At 50.2% G+C, this 22,574-nt stretch overlaps 1 protein-coding gene across 2 annotated transcripts in view; it reads left to right on the top strand.

Annotated features, from left to right (window-relative positions):
• Positions 1 to 22,574, top strand: part of ASTN2 (astrotactin 2) — a 330,328-nt gene that overhangs the window by 39,080 nt on the left and 268,674 nt on the right. The window contains exons 1-3 of one of the 2 annotated variants that reach the window (XM_057405886.1): positions 7,484 to 7,585; positions 8,048 to 8,131; positions 11,774 to 11,961. In XM_057405886.1, coding sequence (XP_057261869.1) covers positions 8,068 to 8,131; positions 11,774 to 11,961 — 252 coding nt within the window. In that variant the 5' untranslated portion in view covers positions 7,484 to 7,585; positions 8,048 to 8,067. Of the gene's footprint in view, positions 1 to 7,483; positions 7,586 to 8,047; positions 8,132 to 11,773; positions 11,962 to 22,574 lie in introns of those variants that run through there. The other variant, XM_057405885.1, reaches the window with a different exon arrangement.

Here is a 22,574-nt window from a genome sequence, read left to right as displayed (position 1 = left end):
TGGCTTATCCTTGAAAGCATTATGTGTGTAGGGCATCAGGAAGGATAATCTATGCCTGTAGATCCCAAAGCCTCAACACCAAAGCCCTGAAGGAAGGTGGACCCATATGCTTGGTGCATGAATGATCTTGAGGGGTGGAAAGCTGTCAGAGAAGAAAGAGGAGGAGATGAAAGGCGTTGATGCCGTTGACAGGCAGAAGATGGTGTGTAAATGCAGGCAAGTGCCTCTCTTCTTGGGAGAGGAGAGCTTTGAGCCCCCAGCACTGTGTAGGGACAGGCTGTGGGCCCCACACTTTCCATCCTGGGCAGCAGGATTCAATTAGTGCGGGCTGTAACACAGCGGGGCTGCTCAGCACCATCGCCTTTTCAACCTCACGGGGAGTTCTCGCGTCCAGAGTCCTTTGATGCTTGTCTGAGAGTAGCAGGGCTCTCTGGTTTCCAAAAGGAGCTCTCCGCGCAAGGGTGATAAATGTGTTTAATTTTAGCAGAGCTTGTAGCCTGGTTTTATCCCCAGATCTGTCTCTTGAGGTTTTATTAGCTGATGGTGTCTGTAGGAAAAAGTCAAAGCCACTAGACAGGAACAGCCGTGGAATTGATGTAGGATGTAGCATGTTTTGGAGATAATGTTTCTCATTCTTGCCGTCGTTACGTGCAGAGTTTAGGCAGGGCACTTCCAGTTCTGCCATGGTTTTAGAGCTGCTGCCTGCCAAAATCCTCTTGAGCTGGCCTCCTGCTTAGGCAGGGTGCGAGCTGCACGCTCTGGTCGTGATGGCTGCTCTGGTCCATGGAGCACAGGGAGCTGTGACAAGATGGGTGACAAACATCCTTCTGCCCCACCTGCAGCACTGATAAACCTGTCACAGAGGGGAGCTTTGACTGCTGAAAGCTCCAGGCAGCGGGAGGGACCCATCCCTGTGTGCTCCGGGTGTGCTGGCGTGGGGAGATGATCACCCTGCCTTCGAATCTGGGAGAGAGACGATTTGCAAACATGCGTTGATGCGTTCCCGTAGGAAGCCAGGCGCTAAATCATCGCCTTGCAGCTTGCATGCAGATTCATCCAGGGAACCTATTTAATTAGGGGATAAATTTAGAAATCAATTATTTGCAGAAACTGTTTCTTTGCCTCTAATGAGGCTGCAAGGATTCATCCCCCTCTGCCTCTTCCCCATGACCTTTGTCGATGCAGATCAAGGGTGTCTCCGTGTCTCTTCTGTCTCAGTGTAGGTGGTGGCAATAGAGCTTTCCCTGAGACTCTGCTAGGGGGTGCAACCATGAAATCATGCTGCTTTTGGATCTAGTGGTGTGGGGATGATTAGCACTAGTGTTAATGGGGACATGGGTTCATAGAATGGTTTGGGTTGGAAGGGACCTTAAAGCTCCTCCAGCTCCAACCCCTGCCACAGGCAGGGACCCCTTCCACTAGAGCAGCTTGCTCCAAGCCCCTGTGTCCAACCTGCCCTTGAACACTGCCAGGGATGGGGCAGCCACAGCTTCTCTGGGCACCCTGTGCCAGCGCCTCAGCACCCTCACAGGGAAGAGCTTCTGCCTAAGAGCTCATCTCAGTCTCCCCTCTGGCAGGTTAAAGCCATTCCCCTTGGCCTGTCCCTACAGGCCCTTGTCCAAAGTCTGATCTGCAATTGATGGGAAGGGGAAGATACTGATGAAGGGCTTGGAACTGGGTGGTAGCCTGTTGCTAATGATGGCTGGGAAGGATGAGGGACAGAAAGAGCCCCATGAAGCCTTTCCCCTGGTGGAGAACACTAGCAACCTGGCATTGGAAGGAGTGGGGCCCTATGGGTTGATGGTGTGTTGTCAAAGGTCCTTCCAAGCTGGGTCAGAGCTGCAGTGACAGCGAAGCTGTTTGGAAAGATGTGGCACTGGTGGGCTTATGCTTCCATCAGAGCTGGAGGGGGCTGGAGGCTGTGCCTGGCATCCACACGGCATCACACCCAGGGACCATAGACTTTTCCTTGACTCTTGCACAAGGGCTGGCACCCCTGGATGGTAACAGGGTGTTGTAGGGCCTGGCCACCACCTCTGGCAGCATCAGAGTGTTCTGGTGACCCAGGATTGATCCTTTGTTTCAGCGTGTGAAGCACTTGTTGCAAGGCACAGCTAGCACGCTGCTGGGAAAGGGGCCCTCCTTGTCGGTGGCGCTTGTGAGGGCATGGCTGCTTTGGTTCTGCCACTTTGTCACTTCTAATCTGACAAATTGCTTTGCTTCTCTTTTGCCTTCCCTACTTTTAAATGGGGGAAAATCATGTTGCCCACAGGCTCTGAGAAGCCCTGATAAGTTTGGTTTCTTACGTCAGTTTGGATTTTCGTGTCTCCTCGTCTTATGATGCCGCTTTCTGAGCCCTCCAGTGATTTCTCTGTGCTCTCAGATCAGCTGCTTCGAGTCCAGTTCATTTCAGTGCCAGTCAGTCCAGAGAGAGATGAGGATTTTCACAGCTATGTCTCAGTGAACCCATTTGTTTCTGGCAACCTGATGGCTCATAGCCTCATGGTGCAGGGCTGAGGCTGCCTGGGTTGCCTGCCCTGCTCAAGGGGGTCTGGTACCCCAGGATGGCATCCTTGGGAAGCAGCAGGTTGCTTTTGCATAGCCCTTGCTGTGCTTCACTCCTTTCTGACAGTGTTCAAGCCCAGGTTGGACAGGGCTTGGAGCAAGCTGCTCTAGTGGAAGGTGTCCCTGCCCACAGCAGAACCCACCTGGTCCCTTCTCCATGTGCCAGCACTCAGGGACCATGTGGTGCCACTACAGATGATGCACTCTGCCTTGCCCCTGCCTTCACGTCTGCCTCCCTTGTCCTCCCTCATCTGCTATGAAGAAATCAAGTGAGCGGTTATCTCACACAGCATCTCTTGCTCAGTCACCTCCGGTTGTGTCATTAGACCCTTCAGATCCATTCAGGCTCCAAGCAAAGCTCTGGTGTCACCGTGCAGGCAGTGATGTGCAGCAGTGGGTGATTGCACTCAGCTGAGCCTGGGCTAGGGGATTAATTAGGGCTTTTTTCTTACCCACGTGCATAGTAAAGGCTTTTGAAGGTGGTTCTCCTGGATGTGGGGTGGGAATAGAGCCTCTAATGCTTGTGGTGATCCTGCAGGAGCCAAACTGTGGTTTTGGGACATGCTGGAGTCACATGCAGGGCTGGGGCAGTGATGGAGAGATGTCCCCAGCAGGGCTTGGGTTGCTGCTCCAGTGCAGCAGATCTTTCCTGTGTTTGTGAAAACCTGTGATTTAATCCATCCTTAAAACAGTGACAGGCTGGGGTGGGTGGTGTTGTGTGCCCATTACCTGCAGAAAGGCTTCCTTCTCAAGGACATTGATTTCTTTAGCAGGGATTAATAGTTGGACCATCAAAAACTGGTTCTTATGCCTTTCAGAGAGACTTTCCCCTCCTCATTTATCTGGTCTGTCTTGTGTTGGGTTTTGAGGATCTGGAGTAAGTGGGGAACAGATTTCTGCAGCTTTCCTCATGTTCTCACTCCTCATGTCTCTACAGCAGCAGCTCTCATGGAGCATCAGCTCTTTCTTCCTTGTACCTTCAAGTGCTCTTGCAAAAGCAAACCCCATGTCTCTCTTGGATGATCCAGTGAGGTGGCAAAGCTTGAGCTTTTCGGAAGGACCCCAAAGCACTTCTGAAGCAAACCCCTGTGTCTGAACTGAGGGGTGGGATTGGTGCTGCTCAACAAAATCTGTGCATCAAGACACCATGTTCACATTCATCCCTCTTGCAAACAAGACAGACAAGGAGCTGCTGGAGAGGGGCCAATGGAGGCCACAAGGATGCTCAGCAGTCTGGAGCATCTCTGTCATGAGCAGAGATTGCGGGAGCTGGGCCTGGTTAGTCTGGAGAAGAGCAGCCAGAGAGGGGATCCCATCAATGCAGATCAGTATCTCAGAGGTGGGTGCCAGCAGGATGGTTCCAGACTCTTCCCAGTGGTGCTCAGTGACAGGACGAGGAGCAATGGCCATAAACTAAAACACAACAAGTGTCACCTCAGCATGAGGAAGGACTTCTTTATGTTGAGGGCGGCAGAGGCCTGGAACAGGCTGCACAGCAGGATTGTGGAATCTCTGTCTGGGAGGCATCCCAACCCCACCATGGCTATGTTCCTGTGTGGGGCTGCTCTGGATGATCTCCAGAGGTCCCATCCAACCCTGATGATGCTGTGATTCATCTCTGTAGGATACACAAGAGTGGCTCTAATGCTTAAAGTCACTTTCCTTCATCTTTTGTTTTAATGATGGCTGCAAACCATCTCTTCCAGACCTGGCGTTTCTCATTCAAACCAAAATGACCCGTTGTGTTGAGCTGCGTGTGTGTCATTCCTATAGGATTGGCTTACCGTGCAGCAGCCCTGTCCGCCTGTGCGCTGTCGGCTTCCACCACTGGTCAATGGGAGTATCTGCTGACAAATAAAAATGGAATTGAATGGAAAGGAATTGAAAGTCAAAAGGGCCATGTAATAATTTGAGAGTGCCTGAGGCGCCCTGCTGAAGCTGGCATTATAAATAAGGGTAATGTACTAGAGACTGAATTGCAATCAAAGCAGCTGTAAGAACGTGGAGCGTGTGCTGAGCTCCTTGAAGGTGCAATGGAGTCAGGTTATGATCTGTAGGCAGTGCAGGCGAATCAATATCCACTCACTGATGTATTTAGGGACCCTAAAGCCTGTGATTAGAAAAGCTGAAGGGACGTGGGGATGGTGCAGAGGGCTTCAGAGCCAGGAGCTGGTTGTCTTAAAGTTGTTACTAGGGGCTGAATAAGGCTGACTTTGTTCCTGTCACCCCATCTCCACTCCTGGACCATGTGTGATGATGCAGCCTGCTGACCCCTTGCTGCATTGCATGATAATTACATCAACCTAGGATACTCTCTTGAAATAAAAGCCCGAACAAAATCCGGGTTTAGGAATAAGGTTGGTGGGAGGACAAGAGAATCCAAATGCCCTGAGTTTACTGTTCCTCACAGTAACTGGAGTAAATACGGTGCTGTCACTGGGCCAGCAAGTGTAATACCAGCTCCTGGCACATGGCACAGGCTTCCCCAGGAGGGCTGGAGCCCAGTCAGAGGTTGGACAGGGAGGTGTAAAGGTTGGCGTTGGTGCCTGGTGAAGCTGGGCAGATGCTGAGGGCCACCCTGGGGACAGCAGGTACAGTGGCATGGCTCTGATAGCTTGGAGGGTGAAATGTGATGGCAGCTCAGTTCTTACCACATCTATGTGGTCTTTGAGGTGGCCGATCCCAGGAGCATGCCCAACACCTGGCTTCTTGCTCATCTCATTCCAGGCTGTTTGGGTAAAACCTCAAAGCAGCCAAACCCACTCTATTACAAGTCCCACTTGCCCATTCAATGTGAGACACACGATGCTAGCAGAGATGCAGAGAGAGTCCCCCAGCCTGGCCCCATGGACCACCCTGAGACCAAGGCTCCCTGAAGCCCTCCTCCATCCCTCAAATACACCATATCCCAATGGACATGCGTAGTAGGCACCCCAGGAATGCTCTGCAGGAGCAGGGCTATGTTCCTCACAAACAGGGCCTTGGAAAGGAGATGATCAGAGGCAGCTTGTCATCGTTTTTCCCCCCTTCCTAAACTTCCGAGCTTCTCTATTACTTTTTATGACCTGCAGCTGTGTTTGTGTGTTGCCCTGGGGAGCACTGTGGGAGGAGCAGTGGAGGAGATGTAGAAGGGAAGGAACATGTGAAGCGATGGGAATAGGGAGGAAAAAAGCAAACTGAGCTAATGATTGGAATAAAATCCCTACCATATTGCCACCAAAAGACCCAAACGCTTAGAACTGTTAGGGCCTGTTTGACTGCAGAATAGTCCCCTGGGGAGCATGGGGGAAGCCCCATTACTAGAGTCGTTTTGGAGCTAGTCTGCACAGAGCATGGTAATCTATTCCGCAGGGAGCAATCCTGTGCTGGCAAGGGCACTGGGGAGAGCTCTCTGTTTATGACTTTCTGCATAAATTTGGTTTATTAGCATAAGTGGTAGCTAGAACTGAGGAATCTATAAACTAACACTTCACCGGAGGTTGGTGCCTCGGGAGAACATTAACTCGGAATAGCCCCTGGTCTAAAAGCAGGAGAAATGGGGCTGCAGGATTAGGGGTGACAAGAAGAGTGTACAGTTGCCGGTGCTGGCTTTTTGTGCATGGTGGGAATGTGTTTCTGAGCTTGTTGGAAGAGGAAATGTAATCACTAAACAGATCTCCAGCTTTGCCAACAGATTAAGACGATGAGTTGTGCAGGTGAGCTGATGGAGTCTGGCTGCGGGGTGCAGGTCCTGCTGGGATGAAGCAGGTGGTGAGGAAAAGAGGAAAAAGGCAGGAGGAAGCTGGAACCGTGCACTGGAAATTACTCACAGGCTTCTCATCCATCACAGTGAGGATTTGGTTCTTATAGTAAAGGTCTCCAGCTGGTCCCAAGGTCTGAACAGCACTGGGGAGCGGAGAGGAGAGGAAGCATGAGTTGGGTTTGTTTGACCGGGGATAGGAATAACCATGGGGGTTATCCTGCCTGGATAACCATACAGGGATGAACTGCCATAAGTAAAATGGCTTATATTAATAAAGACCTTCAGGAATGAAATAAAAATACAATAATCATGGTAGATTAGTGAGAACAAGCCAATTAAATACGAAACAGGCTTTGTGAAACGCCTTGACAGATAAAGCAGGGCTGCGACCTCCCGAATAACTGATGAATGTTGAAGCATTGCATAAGGTCGGGGGGGAGCTAGTGGGTATTTCTAGCCTGGCAGGCTGCCTGGGAGAAGGCAGAGGTGAAAAGGCTATCTCTGCCTTGAGTAAAACAGAGTGGGAGGGGATGGGAGAGGAAGGAGGAGGTGGGTAGGGCAGCCAGGAGCCCGAAGGCATTGGCGTAACAATCCTCCAACTTTAATATCTGCTGTTTCATTTTATATATTCATCATGTCAGCATAATCTGCTTTTATGGGAATCGTCTTGGTTCCCAACCAAATGCATTTAGGCCCTTTTTGCTTTTTAAGTTTGATTGTAATACGAGTTGAAGACTTCAATGAAATGTTTAGATGGCAGGATTGTAGCGACAGCGAAGGGGAAAATGGAATTAGAGAAGCGGGTGGAAGGCAGCTTGCTATGATTGTTGCTGTCCTGTGTTGGTGACCTTCTGATGGGCATGAGCCCAGCTCAGGGAGCCCCAGGAAGGAATTTGTTTGGGATTGCTTTTTGATTTCCAAGGAAAACGTAGAAATAGTGATTTTATGAGGCTCAGAGCTTGAGGAAGGGCAGGAAAGCAGAAAGGACTCCGTGTGCCCTATTCTAATTGAAGCCATCATCAGGTGATGCTGAGGGCTCCTAGGGCTCAGCTGAGCTGTGTGATGCGAGATGAGGGGCAGGTGTGGGGCAGGGTGAGCCTGGAGAGCCCATTTCTGGCTGTGCTAGAGGGAAGATGGTTCCTCAGGTCCTCTGCTCTGCTTTGGGATGGAGAAAGGTGCTTGCCTGTGGGGTTTGGATGAAGAGCAGGGGGCTGGCTGGCAGCTGTGGGGCAGGAGGACCCTCATTGACCCTTTCCCTCTGTTGGGTGCACTGAGCAGGTAGGAAGATGACACGGCAGTCGTCTCGAGGTCTGTTTGGCTGCTTTACCTGGTGTTTTACTCCTGAAGCTGTGTTTGAACCCTGCCTGAGAACTCCCCATCTGCTAAATGCCATTTTTAAATAGCTATAGATTACAAGTGCTTTTCTATTGCCGCCCGTTTAAAACCTTGGCTGTATCTCATTCTGCTTTGGTGCAGGAATGCCCTTAATTTGTTTCAAAAACATTTGAAAGCCCTGATAACAGGCAATCTTGCTGCAGACTATTGTGTCCTTTCTGATGGACGGGCTATTGCTGCTGTAACTACCACGTAGATAGTGGAGTGACAATGTGTGTCCAGCCAAACACAGGCTGTATAATATTTATGTCAAGTATATGAGGCCAAAAACTTCCCTGTGTTTGGATATTGGAGGGTTCAGCAGTTAACAGGGCTTGAAAAGGCTTTTCTATGTTTTGTGAGCAGCAAATCATGATGGAAGGCTCATGGTGGGAGAGGGAAGGCGCAGGTTTCCCTCAATACAGGCTGCTGGGATGACAGAGCATCCAGGTATATATAAATATATGGGAAATGGGACCTGGGTTTGGCAAGTGAACTTTTGTCAGCGCTTGCCTTGCTGCTGGGTTTGCTTAAAGTGGTGAAATGAATGTTAAATTGAAGTTTCTACTTTTGGAAGAGACCTTTTGAAAATGAAACAGGCTTATCTTCAGTCTAGGCTGAAATCCAAAAAATTGCCTGTATCTCAGAACTCCCCAGAAATGTTCTCTGTGAGCCATCCCATGCAAAAAATGTGAGTGTAAGGGAAAGAATCTGGAGAAAGATTAACCCTGGAGGTCTTGTTTTTCCCTGCTTCCCTAATGTGATCTCTTTTGGAGCAGTAGAGGTGGGGTCCTGGTGGCATCCACATCCAGTCTCTTCTCTATAACCTCATTTCCTGAGCTCCTTTGGAATGGTGTGCTGCAGGGATGTGTCTGTGATGAGTGTACAGTCCTGTAAATCATCCCTTATTACAGCTGACTGTCTCTCTGATGGCTTTGCATAACCACAGTCCTATCTTTTGATGCATCCGTACTGTCCCATGGCCCTTTTGCCTCTGCGGAAGAGCTTGTGATAACAATCCCAGAGCTCAGTTAGTGCTTTTGCTCCTGGAAGTAGCATTTGTTGTGATTTTAATTAGACAAGGAGATGTTTTTCAGTGCAGACCTTTGAAGTATTGCTGGGAAGATGACTGCAATTAAGCAGCCCTGATGCTGCTCTCATTTTGTTCCTTTAAAACCTTCTGCTTTAGCCTCTTTGGAGGTGAGAGGCACAGGACTCATTTCATTTACATTGCCAGGTCTTGTACAAGCCGGTGTCCTGCAGTGTGAGCTGCAGGTCTGGCTTCATTTACAGGGCAGAGCATGAGAGCAACACCTCTCACTACTGATTTGCTCCAGCCAAAGGCTATTTATAATAAAGGAGGGAAGGGATTATTAGGAGCGACCTCATTGCAATGACAAGAGATTATGATGGGGAGTTCACATGTCCCCTCTAAAGCCAAGCGGGGGCTCTTGATGGACCTTGTGCATGGTCAGGAGCTGTTCAGCTTTGCTCCTTTGAGTGCTCAGATGTGCCCAGAGGTTGGGGATAACGACCCTGCTGTGCTGGGGAGGCAGATAATGAGCACAGCCCTCTCTGATTGGGTTCAGGTCACACTGCAGCCAGCTCAGGTGTGTCAGCGGTGTAATTAGTGAGGTGCTGAATCAGGGAGCTGGCAGTGATGGTGTCAGCTTCTCCCTGCTCTCAGCTGGGCTCTGCGGCAAGGGGATCCTGCGGGACCAGGGGATATCTCGGTGAGCAAGGGGTGGTTGGCCCGGATGTAACCCATGAGGGAAAGGCGGGAGCATGCTGCTGGAAAATGTATTGGGTTTTGGTGATAAGGAAAGTTGTTCCTCAAGGATTGGGGGGGGTTTTGCTGGGTTGGGATGTGGGTCTGTAGAAGTGGAAGTCTCTGGAGCACCTGCATGGCACCTCGTGAGCCAGAGCACCCAAGGGTCTGCTTGGAATCCCAGACTGGTTTGGGTTGGAAGGGACCTTAAAGCTCATCCAGCTCCAACCCCTGCCACGGGCAGGGACACCTTCCACTAGAGCAGCTTGCTCCAAGCCCCTGTGTCCAACCTGGCCTTGAACACTGCCAGGGATGGGGCAGCCACAGCTTCTCTGGGCACCCTGTGCCAGCGCCTCAGCACCCTCCCAGGGAAGAGCTTCTGCCTAAGAGCTCAGCTCAGTCTCCCCTCTGGCAGGTTAAAGCCATTCCTCTTGGCCTGTCCCTACAGGCCCTTGTCCCAAGCCCCTCTCCAGCTTTCCTGCAGCCCCTTCAGGCACTGGAGCTGCTCTCAGGTCTCCCCTTCAGGAGCCTTCTCTTCTCCAGGCTGACCCAGCCCAGCTCTCTCAGCCTGGCTCCAGAGCAGAGCTGCTCCAGCCCTCACAGCATCCTTGTGGCCTCCTCTGGACTTGCTCCAACAGGAAGACTTTGAGCTTCAATGCTCTGGAAGGTGTGAGCACAGCCTCAGCTGGGGTTATTCCTTCCTTCATCCCCACTGGGATGTGCTTTTCCCCAGCTAGGTTCAACAAAATGAAATGCAATATAGCACCAGTGCTGTTCTGTGGCTGCTTTGCCTGCAGGGGAACAAGCCCTGTCCTCCAAGATGACCAAGGTGTGAAGGAGAGCCTTGTGTCTGGTCCAGCCGTGGTGCCAGGGGGACTGAGCTTGTGCTGTTAGCCTTTATGGAGCAAGCACACCATTCAGGCTGCAGGCCGTGGTCCATTATAGCTGCTTGCCCTTCCCAAACAGGGAGGGAGCTGAGTTTGATTCTCCCACCAAAGCAGGTGATCGCTGAGCCTGGTGACTACAAGGCCTTGACTTGCTTCCCATTGCTTATATTGCAAATGGGAAAACAAACACAACAAAAGAGGTGGTGCAAGGAGAAATATTTTGGCTCTTTTCTCGCTGGTATTTTTTGCCTGGCTTTGATTTGCCTGTCAAACTGCCAGAGCAGAGCTTTGCAGAGATGCGTTTAAACCTTGATGGGCAGCTCTGGAGCTGTCAGCGCTCCTGCCTGCGGCTGAGGATGGAGCTGCTGGCTCTGGTTGTGCTGGAGGCTGTGGATCTGCGGATGGATTTTGGGGTTCCCTCACCCCGAGTTACTCATGTGGTGCCCTAGGGCAGGGGAAGCTGCTGCAGTGGATGTGTGTTGGGATGCTGTAATCCCAGCTCCCAGGGTGCTTATGCTGTGAATCAGGATTGGGTGGGATGTGAAATTAACAGGCGGCTGCAGGAGAAGATGGAGAGATGTACAACCCCAAGGTCATAGAATTATATAATGGTTTAGGTTGGAAAGGACTTAAAACTCATCCAGTTCCAACCCCTGCCATGGGCAGGGACACCTTGCACTAGAGCAGCTTGCTCCAAGCCCCTGTGTCCAACCTGGCCTTGAACACTGCCAGGGATGGGGCAGCCACAGCTTCTCTGGGCACCCTGTGCCAGCGACTCAGCACCCTCACAGGGAAGAGCTTCTGCCTAAGAAGGTCTTTCTCCAGGTCATTTGATCTTTGTCAAGGTGGTCACCTTTTCTTACTGGTGCTCATTACTCTGTGCTGGGAATGTCCCTCTTACATACAGCTGCAGTGCTACATCACGACCTGGAAGGAGGTTTCACTTGTAAATGCCAGAAAAAGAATGATGTCTGTGTTTTGGCTCGCCTGGCACCAAGTGTCTTCCCTGTGCCAAGCAACAAACCCCCCTTGGGCTTGGCTACAGATCTCCAGGAGCTTCTTCCAGCCTTTTTCCTATAGGAGGTTAAAGACACCTCAGGCACTTGTGTACTGTAGCTGCCTTTCTCATCTGGAAATCACAAGGCACTTTGTAGCCTCTTTTTATTAAGGAATTCAACTGCTGATGTTCATCTACAGGGGGAAATAGCAATCAGAGGCCAAAAAGCAATGCTCAAACTCATCCTGTAGATCAGAAGCAGTACTAGGGGTAAGACTCAAAAAAATTCTGATTCCCAGGACCGCTAAGAACACTGCTTTTGGCATCATGGAGAAAACTGATCCTCTCTTGCATGGACTTGGGGGTTGTGGTTGGGCTTGATGATCTGAAAGGTCTTTTCCATCCTGGCTGATTGTATGGTTCTATATTTGTCCCTGCAGAGATGTCGGGGACCGTGGCTGACATCTCGCTGGTGCACTGGAAGCAGCAGTGGCTGGAGAACGGCACCCTGTACTTCCATGTCTCCATGAGCAGCGCTGAGCAGCTCTCCAGGGCCACCCCCCCGAGCCTGCAGGAGCCTTCTGAGATCGTGGAGGAGCAGCTGCACATTCTGCACATCTCGGTCATGGTGAGTGAAAGCTGCCAATGGCATCGGAGGGGACAGGGGACCCTCTGGGAGGGGGTGGTGGTTGGCAACCGGGGTGTGATGGGAAGGAAGTGAGAAAGAGCAAGGTGATGAGTTTGGTTTGCAAATGTCCGTGTCCCATCTTGGTTGTGCCTTCAGAGAGGAAGAGATGTGCTTGAAAGGGCTGGGGAAAAAAGAGTGGTTGGTCTTGTCATAATGAAGCAAGACAACAGACTAGAGAAGAAGCTGTGGGGAAGGTGATGAGGAAGCTTGTGGTGGTTCCATCACTGCTGGCAACTGGGCAGGTGGGTCAGGGGAGTATTTCCGCTTGGTTGTGCCTTTAGGCATGTGTAAAGGCAAGATTTTGGGCTTGGCCATTTCTTTCTGAAGCTGAATTTTACCTGTCAAGTGAATATGGCCTGCAGCATGATCCTTCTCTTGCAAAGGATGTGAGCTTGAACTGATGCTTTGAATATCTCCATTTCAAGTGTTTGTGACCATTATTAATAGATCATATATGTGCTCTGTTGCCTTATAATGCTTATTCCAGTATGTTATGAGGTGGTTGATATGGTTCATATGGTTATGAGTGTGTTATGAGGTGGTGATGTATTTGGATCCGGTCTGTCATTCCTCTGTGCTTTAGAGGAATCCATCTGTGAAATGGGACTAAATGTATCATCCCTTAACTGCCATTGGGATAAGCTGTCCAGTCAATAAAAGAAATAGAGAAGTTAGGCTTGTAGATCCTGTGTAGATGCAGCTCATCTGTTTGGCCAAGGGAATTCTTCTGTCGTATTGGGATCCCATTGCAGCCACCCTCTGCAAAAGGTGGATCTGAACAGATTCTCTTGGTACCTGTGTGTCATCTCCATGGCTTCTGTCCTTCTACTGGGAGAAGGAGCAGAGGTGGTGGCTGGGCAATGGCTTTATTTTTCCTTTTGACCAAGTGTCTATTTGGCTTGTACAGCTTAAATCTGATCTCTTCTTGAGTGTCTTAACCCTTGGCAGTGGAGCTTTAGGTTGGGCACTGTGTACATGGCAGCAGGAGAGAGGCTTTGCATTAAGGTTGTTGGGCAAGATAAGAGGCAGTATGATAGCAGGATGGCAGAAGGGATAGGAATCAGGGACTGCAGCTTGTTTGGTTGGATAGTGAACATTTTTACATCCTACTAATAATGCCAATGTGGTGGAATACTGGGGAGGAAAGGGTAAAACTGATGTACTTGGAAAATGAGCCTGAAAAAACAAGTGAGACAGAGCAAGGAATGAAGGTGGCAAACCCCAAGTCTGGGGTGTGAAAACCTTGATTCCTGGTATGGGGACGGGGTTGTTTGGCTGTTGTGGGCAATCCTGAGCCATGGGAAAGCGGCCCGTGGCTGTGGGGAGAGCCTGGCTATGGGATAACTGCAATTGCTTTGAAATGCAGATTTTCTTTGGTAGGGATCAACTCAGTCCTGGTCCCCAGACCTTGCTGAAGCTGCTCTTTCTAAGAAAGCAACGTGATGATTGTAATGGATTGATGCTTTGGAGAAAGTTTCTTAGAGAGATTCTTGTCCAGAGCCTCCATCCTCTGCACCGTGGAGCTCAGGAGCACCGATGCTGGTGGAGGGGAGCTGAAGGCATCGCTGTGCATGTCACAGCAGCAGTGTCTGTGCACTGTCCTCCTGGGTTAGCTGGTGAAGATGTTTTGACACCTCTGCCAGCACAGGAGCATCCATAGCTTTGTTGTGAGAGTTAACTCCCGGCCTGAGCATTTCCTGCCCTTCTGCATTAGCAAGGGAAAGGCAGGAGGGAAACAGCCACAATTAGACTCCCTTTATCAATCCTGATACTCCTCGCAATAGAAGCCAAGGTTGCAGGCAGGGATATGGGTCTGGGCTGCGGTCTGGGCTGCACCCGCGTGCTGGGGGAGGCAGAAGCTCTGTGTGTTTCTTCCCTGGGTCAGGTTTGCAGCACAGACTTGAAACCTTGCCCAGGTTTTTTCTGAGGATTCATTAACTTTTCGAGTGAAACCGAGCGGACCTGAGCCAAGTTCTGAGTTACTAACGCAAGATAAATGTGTGCTTTGTTGGATCCTCTCCCCCAAAACCATATGGAGTTCTGTAGCTGAAGTAGAATGGGGTGGAAGTCTTTGTTTCTTGGTGAAACGTTTCCTCTGAGTCCCCGGGCTCTTTTTGAGATGCTTTCCCATGCCTTTACTTTCCCCCCTGAGACCAACATCCCAGAGATCCTCTGTCACTGGAGCCCTCCTCCTTCCCCTGCAGCAGGTTCACCCACTGTGCTGTGCTCAGCACCCTCTGGATGCCAGCATGGGGACAGTGTGGTCCCCCCCATCCCATTGTATCCCATCCTCCCCTTTGCCCATATTCCTTCTCCTGCCTTAAGATACAGCTGTGCCTCCCCATGGCCTCCTTCCTAGCTTCTTAAATACTTTTCCTTTTGCTTCCTACCATAAAGCCTGATATCTGTGTGCTCTCAATAGACTAAAACACCATTCCTGGAGCATCAGCCCACCTGAGTGCTGCCTTGGCATTCAGAGTCTGTGTGTCCTGTTCATCATCAGCCCAGCATCTCGCTGTGGGGGACAGGAGGAGACACGGGAAAGTGCTTCCTTCCATCTCCTTTAAGTGGCTGTAACGCTTACTTCTACCTGTCTGCTCATCCTTGGGCTGAGTTATAGGAGTCCAGGGAAGGTTTGCCTGGGGGGTCCCGCTAATCCCTCGCTTAGGGAGTACCCAGCAAAGCTTTATTGGACAGTGAGACATGGCCAAGCTGTGACGGGAGCATTGTTTTGGGCTTCTGTAGATGTCTATGACTTGGCTGGTAGCTCCTGCTGTGCCTCTAAAGCCAAGAACCCCCCTGCACTATGTGGGGGCTCAGGGAGGGATGTAAATCCTGGGTTTACTCCTTATTGAGGTGGTTCTGGCTGGGGGTGCCTGGCTTTCTGCTTTGGGGTTTGCATTCAGTGCAGCAGGAAAGGGGCCGTCGGTGCCCATAACCCCTTGTCCCTGAGGCCATCTACCCCCACATCAGCACTGGGATCTGTGACCCTCTTCACACCTCCCTTCCCAAGCTCAAGGGCATCTTCAGCAGCAAAACAATACTTGATTTTTATTGTATTTTCCTTTGCTCACTGTTTTTTCTTAATCTCTCCCCAATGAGACATAACATTAATTACTGCAGTTAAAGGGAATTCAGCCTCCATTACTCTCTGCCACCCCTTTCCTCTCAGCTTAAAGCATCTGAAATTTGTCTCCCAAATGAAAAGAAAGGAAAAAAGGGAAAATGCACAAAAATGCAAATGTTGGATTTTATTTATTTACCCTTTTTTTTGTGTGTGTGTGTGCAGTGTCAAGTAGAAAGGAATCAATATTTTTGTCATTACGCCTGTTGTGTTTTTCCCCCCCATAATCTTAGCTGTCACTTGGGTTTAATTGTGTTGTTTCCTCTTGTGTGGAAGTAAATCTTATCTGTTTGGGATTAAAATTCAATGAAGGTCACAGCAGCTTGAAAACTTACCAGGCTGCAGCAATTAATGTTCATTTGGCTTTGATAAATTGGAATGTTCCCCACAATAGGACTGGAGTGGATTTCAGAAGCAATAATTCTTCCATTAACTCAATGATTCCCTGCGTGATGGAGCGTCCTGTCACTGCTGTGTTTGTCATCTGTCACTTCAAGGATCTGGGCATATGCCTGATATGATTTATCATGATTATTGGGGCTGCTTGTGTCAAAACACTTTAAGCTGCTAATTATTCCAGCCTTGTAAATTGCTGGATTTAACAGAACATAAGAGGTATTTATTTTTCTGTTGTTTCCCCACCATCTTGTGTCCCTGTTATAATTATTGCTCTGCAGCACAGTAAATTCAGACCTGGGGCCATGTCCAGCAGTGATTTCTATAGGTGAAGGCTTATTTTCCATGCTCTGGGAGGTGGAGGGATGGGGATGGGTAGGAACAGGCATGTTTGATCTCTGCATTGACCCAGCTCACAGACATTTGGTAGGGGCTCCTCCAGTGCCTGGGATGCAGGGCTGGGAAGAGGATGCAAAGCCTCATCCAATCTTGCTGGCCAAAGGATGGGTTTTCCTTCCTTAAGCCTCTGTGAGTGATGCTGGTAAAGCCTTGGCCATTTGGAGCTGGGACCACTCCTGCATGTTGTGGAAACGAGTGATGCGCTGCTTCCATGTCCAGCAGAAATAAGTTGGGCTTCTTTGAGGACAGTAACAAGTAGAAGCCTTGTTTCATCCTGTGCCATCACCTGCAAGGGAGCATTTCGGTGTCTGGAATAAAAGGTTGTTAGACCTCATCAGGCTGGCTTTTCTAAATGTTATTATTTTTCATTTCTAATGCCTAGTTTCTGCTGCCTGATGCCAGGAACAGGCAAGTTTGCTGCTTTCTAAGTCTCCCAGCAGGTTTTTTTAGCTCTTATTTGGACAAGTTTCCTTTTTACTCCTTGTTCTTATGCATCCCCATGTTTCCCTAACGATCAGCCGTTGGTGCTGTGCTCTGCCAGCCTCTGAGCTGGGTATAAAGTGTGCTCTTAAATGCTTCATTCTGATTTAGCATCCTGCTCTGAAGTGGAGATGGGGAGGGCTCCTGTGGCCCCCGTGCATGGTGCAGGTGGGTGCTGGTGAGCAGGTTTCTGAGGCAGGTCTCCAGCTTCTTCAGCACTGCAGGAAGGTCCAAGTGCAAGTGAGGTTCTGAGCTGCTGCCACCTCCTTTCTGAAGCTGCCATCACCAGTGAGAGCCATAGAAAATGCATTGATTTCCCCTTTTCACCCCCTTTTTTTCTCTCTTACCATTATCTGTGACCCATACCACAACTTTCCCTCCCTCCATGCTCCACTGCCCATGTTTCCCCAGTGACTTTGCGTCTCATCAGGCTCTTTGCTTCCAGCTTGGCTGCATGAAGCATCTTGTATGGTGCCATTGTGCTTGTCCTGTGCAATCGTTGGGGTGCAATGGCAGCCGGACCCCAACGGGATGAGCCCTTTCGCTGCCCTGAACACAGGGCATGTTGGACAGGGCGGTGAGGTCTTCTCCAAACAGATGTGCAAGCCCAATTGCCTTTCCATCTGCCTGTGCTGGTAGGAGTTGCTCACTATCCCATAGATGGGTGTAACATCATACCAGTGCAATTTGGCTTATCCTGTTCTATGATCCTGGTGTGTACAGGAGAGAGAGGATGCTAAAACCCTTTGCAAAACTGGGTTGATTCCTATCCTTCCCAGCAAACAGCTCTTTGAGGGATAGCGCCAGGTCCCACGGGCTTAAGACACATCAGGTTTTTGCCTCCTTTAGCTCTGGCATTGCCCTCTGCTTGGCCATCATATGAGTGGCGTCTCATTTTCCTACCCAACTGTATTTTCATGGAGCAGTTTGGGTTGGAAGGGACCATAAAGCTCACCCAGCTCCAACCCCTGCCACGGGCAGGGACACCTTCCACTGGAGCAGCTTGCTCCAAGGCCTTTGTCCAACCTGGCCTTGAACACTGCCAGGGATGGGGCGGCCGCATGATTTTATCCTCCTTGGTACAAAACCTCCCACTGGATTTCCTTCCCTGCCAACCTTGTGCTCGCAGTTGATGTCTTGCTTGTCATGCTGATGGCAGCATTGGAGCTCCTGTCAGCCAGCTCAGCTGGGGAAAAAACCCATGGTGTAACATGAGTAATGAGGTAGTGAAGAAGGCACAACATCTGTGTCATCATTCCTGCACCAGGAGGTCAACCAGATTCATAAAGCATGCACTTCTAGCTTCTGTGATGTTTAGGAATTAATTAAGGTAGGGAAGGAATTGCTGCTGCAGCAGATTTCCTTATCCGAAAGGTATTAAAAAGCTAAATTGATCTCCAATTAGTTGGTTCTATTAAAATGCAAAACCCCAAAGAAAAGCCCTCAACCTCCAGGAGCTGGGTTCAGTGTGTCCCTGTGTGAGAATCGCATCCCTCCTCCTCACATGTGGGGAGAGGAGGAGGCACCCACCCCAATGTGCAGCTGGACCAAGCATCCCCAGCTGCCTGTGAGGAGGATGGCAGCCGCAGGCTCTGTGCTGATGGCAGATGGAGGGTTAGCACCTTGCCTGGAGCAGTGTCCCAGTCTGCTGGTGGTGGCCCTGAGCTGCTTTGGGGTGGCCAAAGAGGTTGGTGGGACCTTTGCTGGGTTTAGTGGTCCGAGACAGTGCTGCTGAGCACTTGCAGGCTATTGAATGGGGCACTTGCACCCCATTGATTCAAGGACTGGAGCTCAGCATAGTTGGAAGCTGAATGTCACCCTGGTAACCTCTACCTGTCCCGTGCTAATGATGTTATGGATGCACACTTGAACCGGTGTGGGGAGTGGGTCTGCTGATGGGTGAAGCTAGGAGAAAGCCTCCTGCTCCTCTCATCCTGATGCTCTTTCCCAAGATGGGGACATTCTTTGGCTTCATGTTTAATCTCCATAGCATATCATTAGCCGACTGTGTGGTTCAGTTGATACCCTGGAGGGAAGGAATGCCATCCAGAGGGACCTTGACACTCTTGTGAGGGGCTGATGCCAACCTCATGAAGTTTAACCATGCCAAGTGCAAGGTTCTGAACCTGGGTGGGAGCAATCCCAGGCACAGCTACAGGTTGGTCAGAGAAGAGATTCAGAGCAGCCCTGTGGAGAAGGACTTGGGGGTGCTGGTTGATGAGAAAATGAACATGAGCCGGCTGCAGTGTGCGCTCACAGCCCAGAAACCAACCGTATCCTGGGCTGCATCAAAAGGAGTGTGACCAGCAGGTCCAAGGAGGTGATCCTGCCCCTCTGCTCTGCTCTGGTGAGACCTCACCTGGAGCATTGTGTGCAGTTCTGGTGTCCTCAACAGAAAAAGGACATGGAACTGTTGGAACAAGTCCAGAGGAGGCCACGAGGATGATCAGGGGCTGGAGCACCTCCTGTATGAAGACAGGCTGAGAAAGTTGGGGTTGTTCAGCCTGGAGAAGGCTGCGTGGAGACCTCATAGCAGCCTTTCAGTGTCTGAAGGGGGCCTATAGGGATGCTGGGGAGGGACTCTTCATTAGAGACTGTAGTGATAGGACAAGGGGTAATGGGTTAAAACTTAAACAGGGGAAGTTTAGATTGGATCTAAGGAGGAAATTCTTTCCTGTGAGGGTGGTGAGGCACTGGAATGGGTTGCCCAGGGAGGTTGTGAATGCTCCATCCCTGGCAGTGTTCAAGACCAGGTTGGACAGAGCCTTGGATGATATGGTTTAGTGTGAGGTGTCCCTGCCCATGGCAGGGGGGTTGGAACTGGATGATCTTAAGGTCCTTTCCAACCGTAACTATTCTATGATTCTATGATTTTATGATTCTATGACTTCAGGCAGGTTGGAAGAAGCAGCCTCTTCCATTCAGCCTCCCCCTGTGCTCTCCTTCATTGCAGAGAGATGTAAACCAGGGACTAAATGTAGTTAACACTGTGCTCTTGTATTCAGGGAATTCATTTTGGGGGGATTTGTCTTAAAGTGTCACTTTTGTGACAATGACACCTGTTATGTTAATAATTTTTCACTAATCTCTGTTTTCTACCTTAGCTCCTGTGAATATATTAGGCACTTTACAGCTTTCTATCTAGCCCATTTCCCCCCCACTGTGTTCAGCTATGGAACTGGAGTGCTTGATTTGCATCTCTGATAAAGCAGGGCTGAATAAATACTCTTAGTTTGCTGCTCAGCTCGGATGAACTAACTTTCTTGTCATCCCCAGAGCAATCAAAGTTGGTACTGGGGGGAAAGCAGCCACAGGAAGCATTTGGGAGGGGTTTGCCTTTTGCAGATGGAATTGAACATGTGGGAATGATCTGCAGACATAGAGAATGCATAACCTGAATGTGCTGAGAAAAGAGGAGGGATGAGGGAAAAAGTAAGCATTCACGTTGGAAAGGTGGTTGGTACAGTTGTAGTGCTAGAGCTGGGAGGGGGATGCTGAACTCGTAGAATGGTTTGGGTTGGAAAAGACCTTAAGATCATCCAGCTCCAACCCCCTGCCATGGGCAGGGACTCCTCACACTAGACCACCCAAAGCTCTGTTCAGCCTGGCCTTGAACACTGCCAGGGATGGGGCAGCCACAGCTTCTCTGGGCAACCAGGGCCTCAGCACCCTCACAATAAACAACTTCTTCCTTATATCTAACCTGATCTTCCCCCGTTTCAGCTTGAATCCATCACCCCAATGAAGAGTCCCTCCCCAGCATCTTTGTAGCCCCCTTCAGACACTGGAAGCTGCTCTGAGCTCTCCATGCAGCTTCTCTTCTCCAGGCTGAAGAGCCCCAACGTTCTCAGCCTGTTCCAGGGATGATGAGGAGATGGAGAACACCACCAAAGGAAAGTTTGGGAATGGGGTGAGGAGCGTTGGAGCAGTGTCAGCTCCTGGCTCGAGGTGGGACACGCACCAGGCATCGTGCACGTCTGCCTTCGCCCCCATGGTGGGTCTCCTCGCTGCTGGTGATGGCGAGCTGTGTATTTTTATCACCCAGAGCAGGGACTTTGCCAATTTCAGATTCTTGTCTTGATCTCGTTCCCGTCCTTCCTCCTCCTCACTCTTCCCCTTCCCACCATCTGTCTGGGAGGAATACTCGTGCATCTACAGCGCTGCGGGGCGTAGCTGGAAGCTTGACCTTTTCTCCATGCTTTTTCTCTCAGCATGGGCTGAAGCAGATGGAAAAGCCAGGCTTTGGTGGGGTAGCTCTCCTTGGTTTGCAGACTGGAGGGGAAGGAGCATCCTTGTCCTGTGCAGGTTGGGTCTCACTGAGCTGCTGGGCTCCTAGGGAGAGCGATTCCATGCGGGAGCCCTGTGCTAATCCAGTGTGTGAAGTGCTGGGAGCATTTGATCCGTACCTTTGAAACGCCGATGCAGACACAGAAATGCTTTGAAGCTACCAGACTGAATCCTAGTCGCTTTAAACTGCTACATATGGTGTTAGAATTGTTAATCTAGGAGAATTCCTGTGGATGCTGACACCCGTGGATGGGTGATGGCTGGCTCCAAGGTGATGGATGGGGAGTGTGTTCCAAGGCTGTGGAGCTCGCACTGCCTGCCTTGGGGTGCTCCTCAGCAGAGTGATGGGGATGCTGTCAGGTGATGGGGATCCTGTCCCCTTGCCTGTGAGGCTGTGCTGGGACACAGCAGGAATGCCTGGCACGCTCTTTATATCCCTAGAGGAATAGGATCATCTCCAGGTTTCTGTCTGTACAACACAGGCTCTGACCCTGGGGATGCAGGAGCGTGATTCTCCTTACCCTGGGGTTTGCTTTTCTGTTTCAGCTCTAAGGGAGAGCCTATGGGCTAGAACGCTTGATTGGTCTTCCAACAAGGAGTGAAAAGTCTTACTTTCCCCATCACATCTCGTGTCATCTGCAGATCTTGCTTCTCTCAGCCGTTATTCTTGTTTGAATGAGAGTTAGAAATGTTTGCATCAGTTAAAACGTTGTTGGTATCAGGTTTTGGCTCGTATGAAGATGAACTGGGGTGAACCTGGTGCAGAATAGCTGAAAGATTTGTGAAAGATTTCACGTTAAAGCACTAGGAAAGACTGCGTTTTCATTTGATTGGCAAATCCCAAGGCTGGGAGTGTTAATGATGGGATGAAATGCAATATCATACTTGTCCCCAAAAATATGATGCTTGCTTTCAGTTTGGGCTCTTTTTTTTCCCCCCTTTCCATTTAAAAATAAATTGGACTTAGTTTCACAAGGCAACGCTGTGCTGTGAAAAGGCAGAGTGTTTTTTGTTCGGGGAAGTGTCAGAATGAAATGTTTCTGCTCTTCAACACTTTCCATATCCTCCCCAAAACCACTTACGCTTTAGTTTCAGCTGATGGGAAACTGTCGGAGCAGATAAACCATTCCCTGGAAAGCCTTGCCAAGCTCTTTGGGGAGGGATCGCGCCTAAACCAGGGGAGATGTGGTGCTGGGGAAGGGATGGGGGTCCGATGATCACCCAGCCCTGGTGTGGGGATGCTCAAATACCAGCATGAAACAGGGGGAAGCGGCTCATGAGTACGTGGTTTTCTCTGATGATCCTAAGGCTGCTAATACAGCAGAGGACTCTCTATGTGTGTGTCTGGATCTTGCTGCTGGAGGAAGTTGGGCACAATTCCCACTGGCTTAATTGGGAGCAACATCAGGCCAAGCGTGGTTATTTTTACCTGTCACTGCTCCCACTCTGCCTCTTCCCTCCCGCCTCCATCCCCACGGACAAGAGGGATCGAGCTCTGTTCCAGCCTTGGAAAGGTCTCCGCCAGCTCCCTGCAGCAGCAAGGGAAAAGGGGGGGATGTGGGGAAGTAATTGTGCTTATTTTTAAAATCCAATTATCTAAAACTGCAGGAAAATAATTATTTTTGCAGGGAGCTACTCAGCCCGGTTGGGCTCTGCCCCGGTGGGAGCTCCCCAGGGCTGCCTGGATTCGTTATGGAAGTGGCTGGAGAGGGAGCAAGCGGGAGCATCAGCCCCGGCTCTGCTGGGAGATGCTCATCTTGCCGGGGTTTGGCACTTTAATCTTTGTATTGCTCTTTGTCCAGCAGGGAAATGGATTGTTTTCCCTTCTAGCCTCCTCCTTTGTGGCTCCTCGAGGCAGAGGAGTACT

Source organism: Pezoporus wallicus, unplaced genomic scaffold (genome assembly GCF_028554395.1).
Source record: "Pezoporus wallicus isolate ANWC-B61680 ecotype Strahan unplaced genomic scaffold, APGP_CSIRO_Pwel_v1 contig_4684, whole genome shotgun sequence".
NCBI classification, from domain to species: domain Eukaryota; kingdom Metazoa; phylum Chordata; class Aves; order Psittaciformes; family Psittacidae; genus Pezoporus; species Pezoporus wallicus.
Note: the sequence above shows the minus strand (reverse complement) of the source record. Positions and strands in the feature narration are given on the sequence as shown.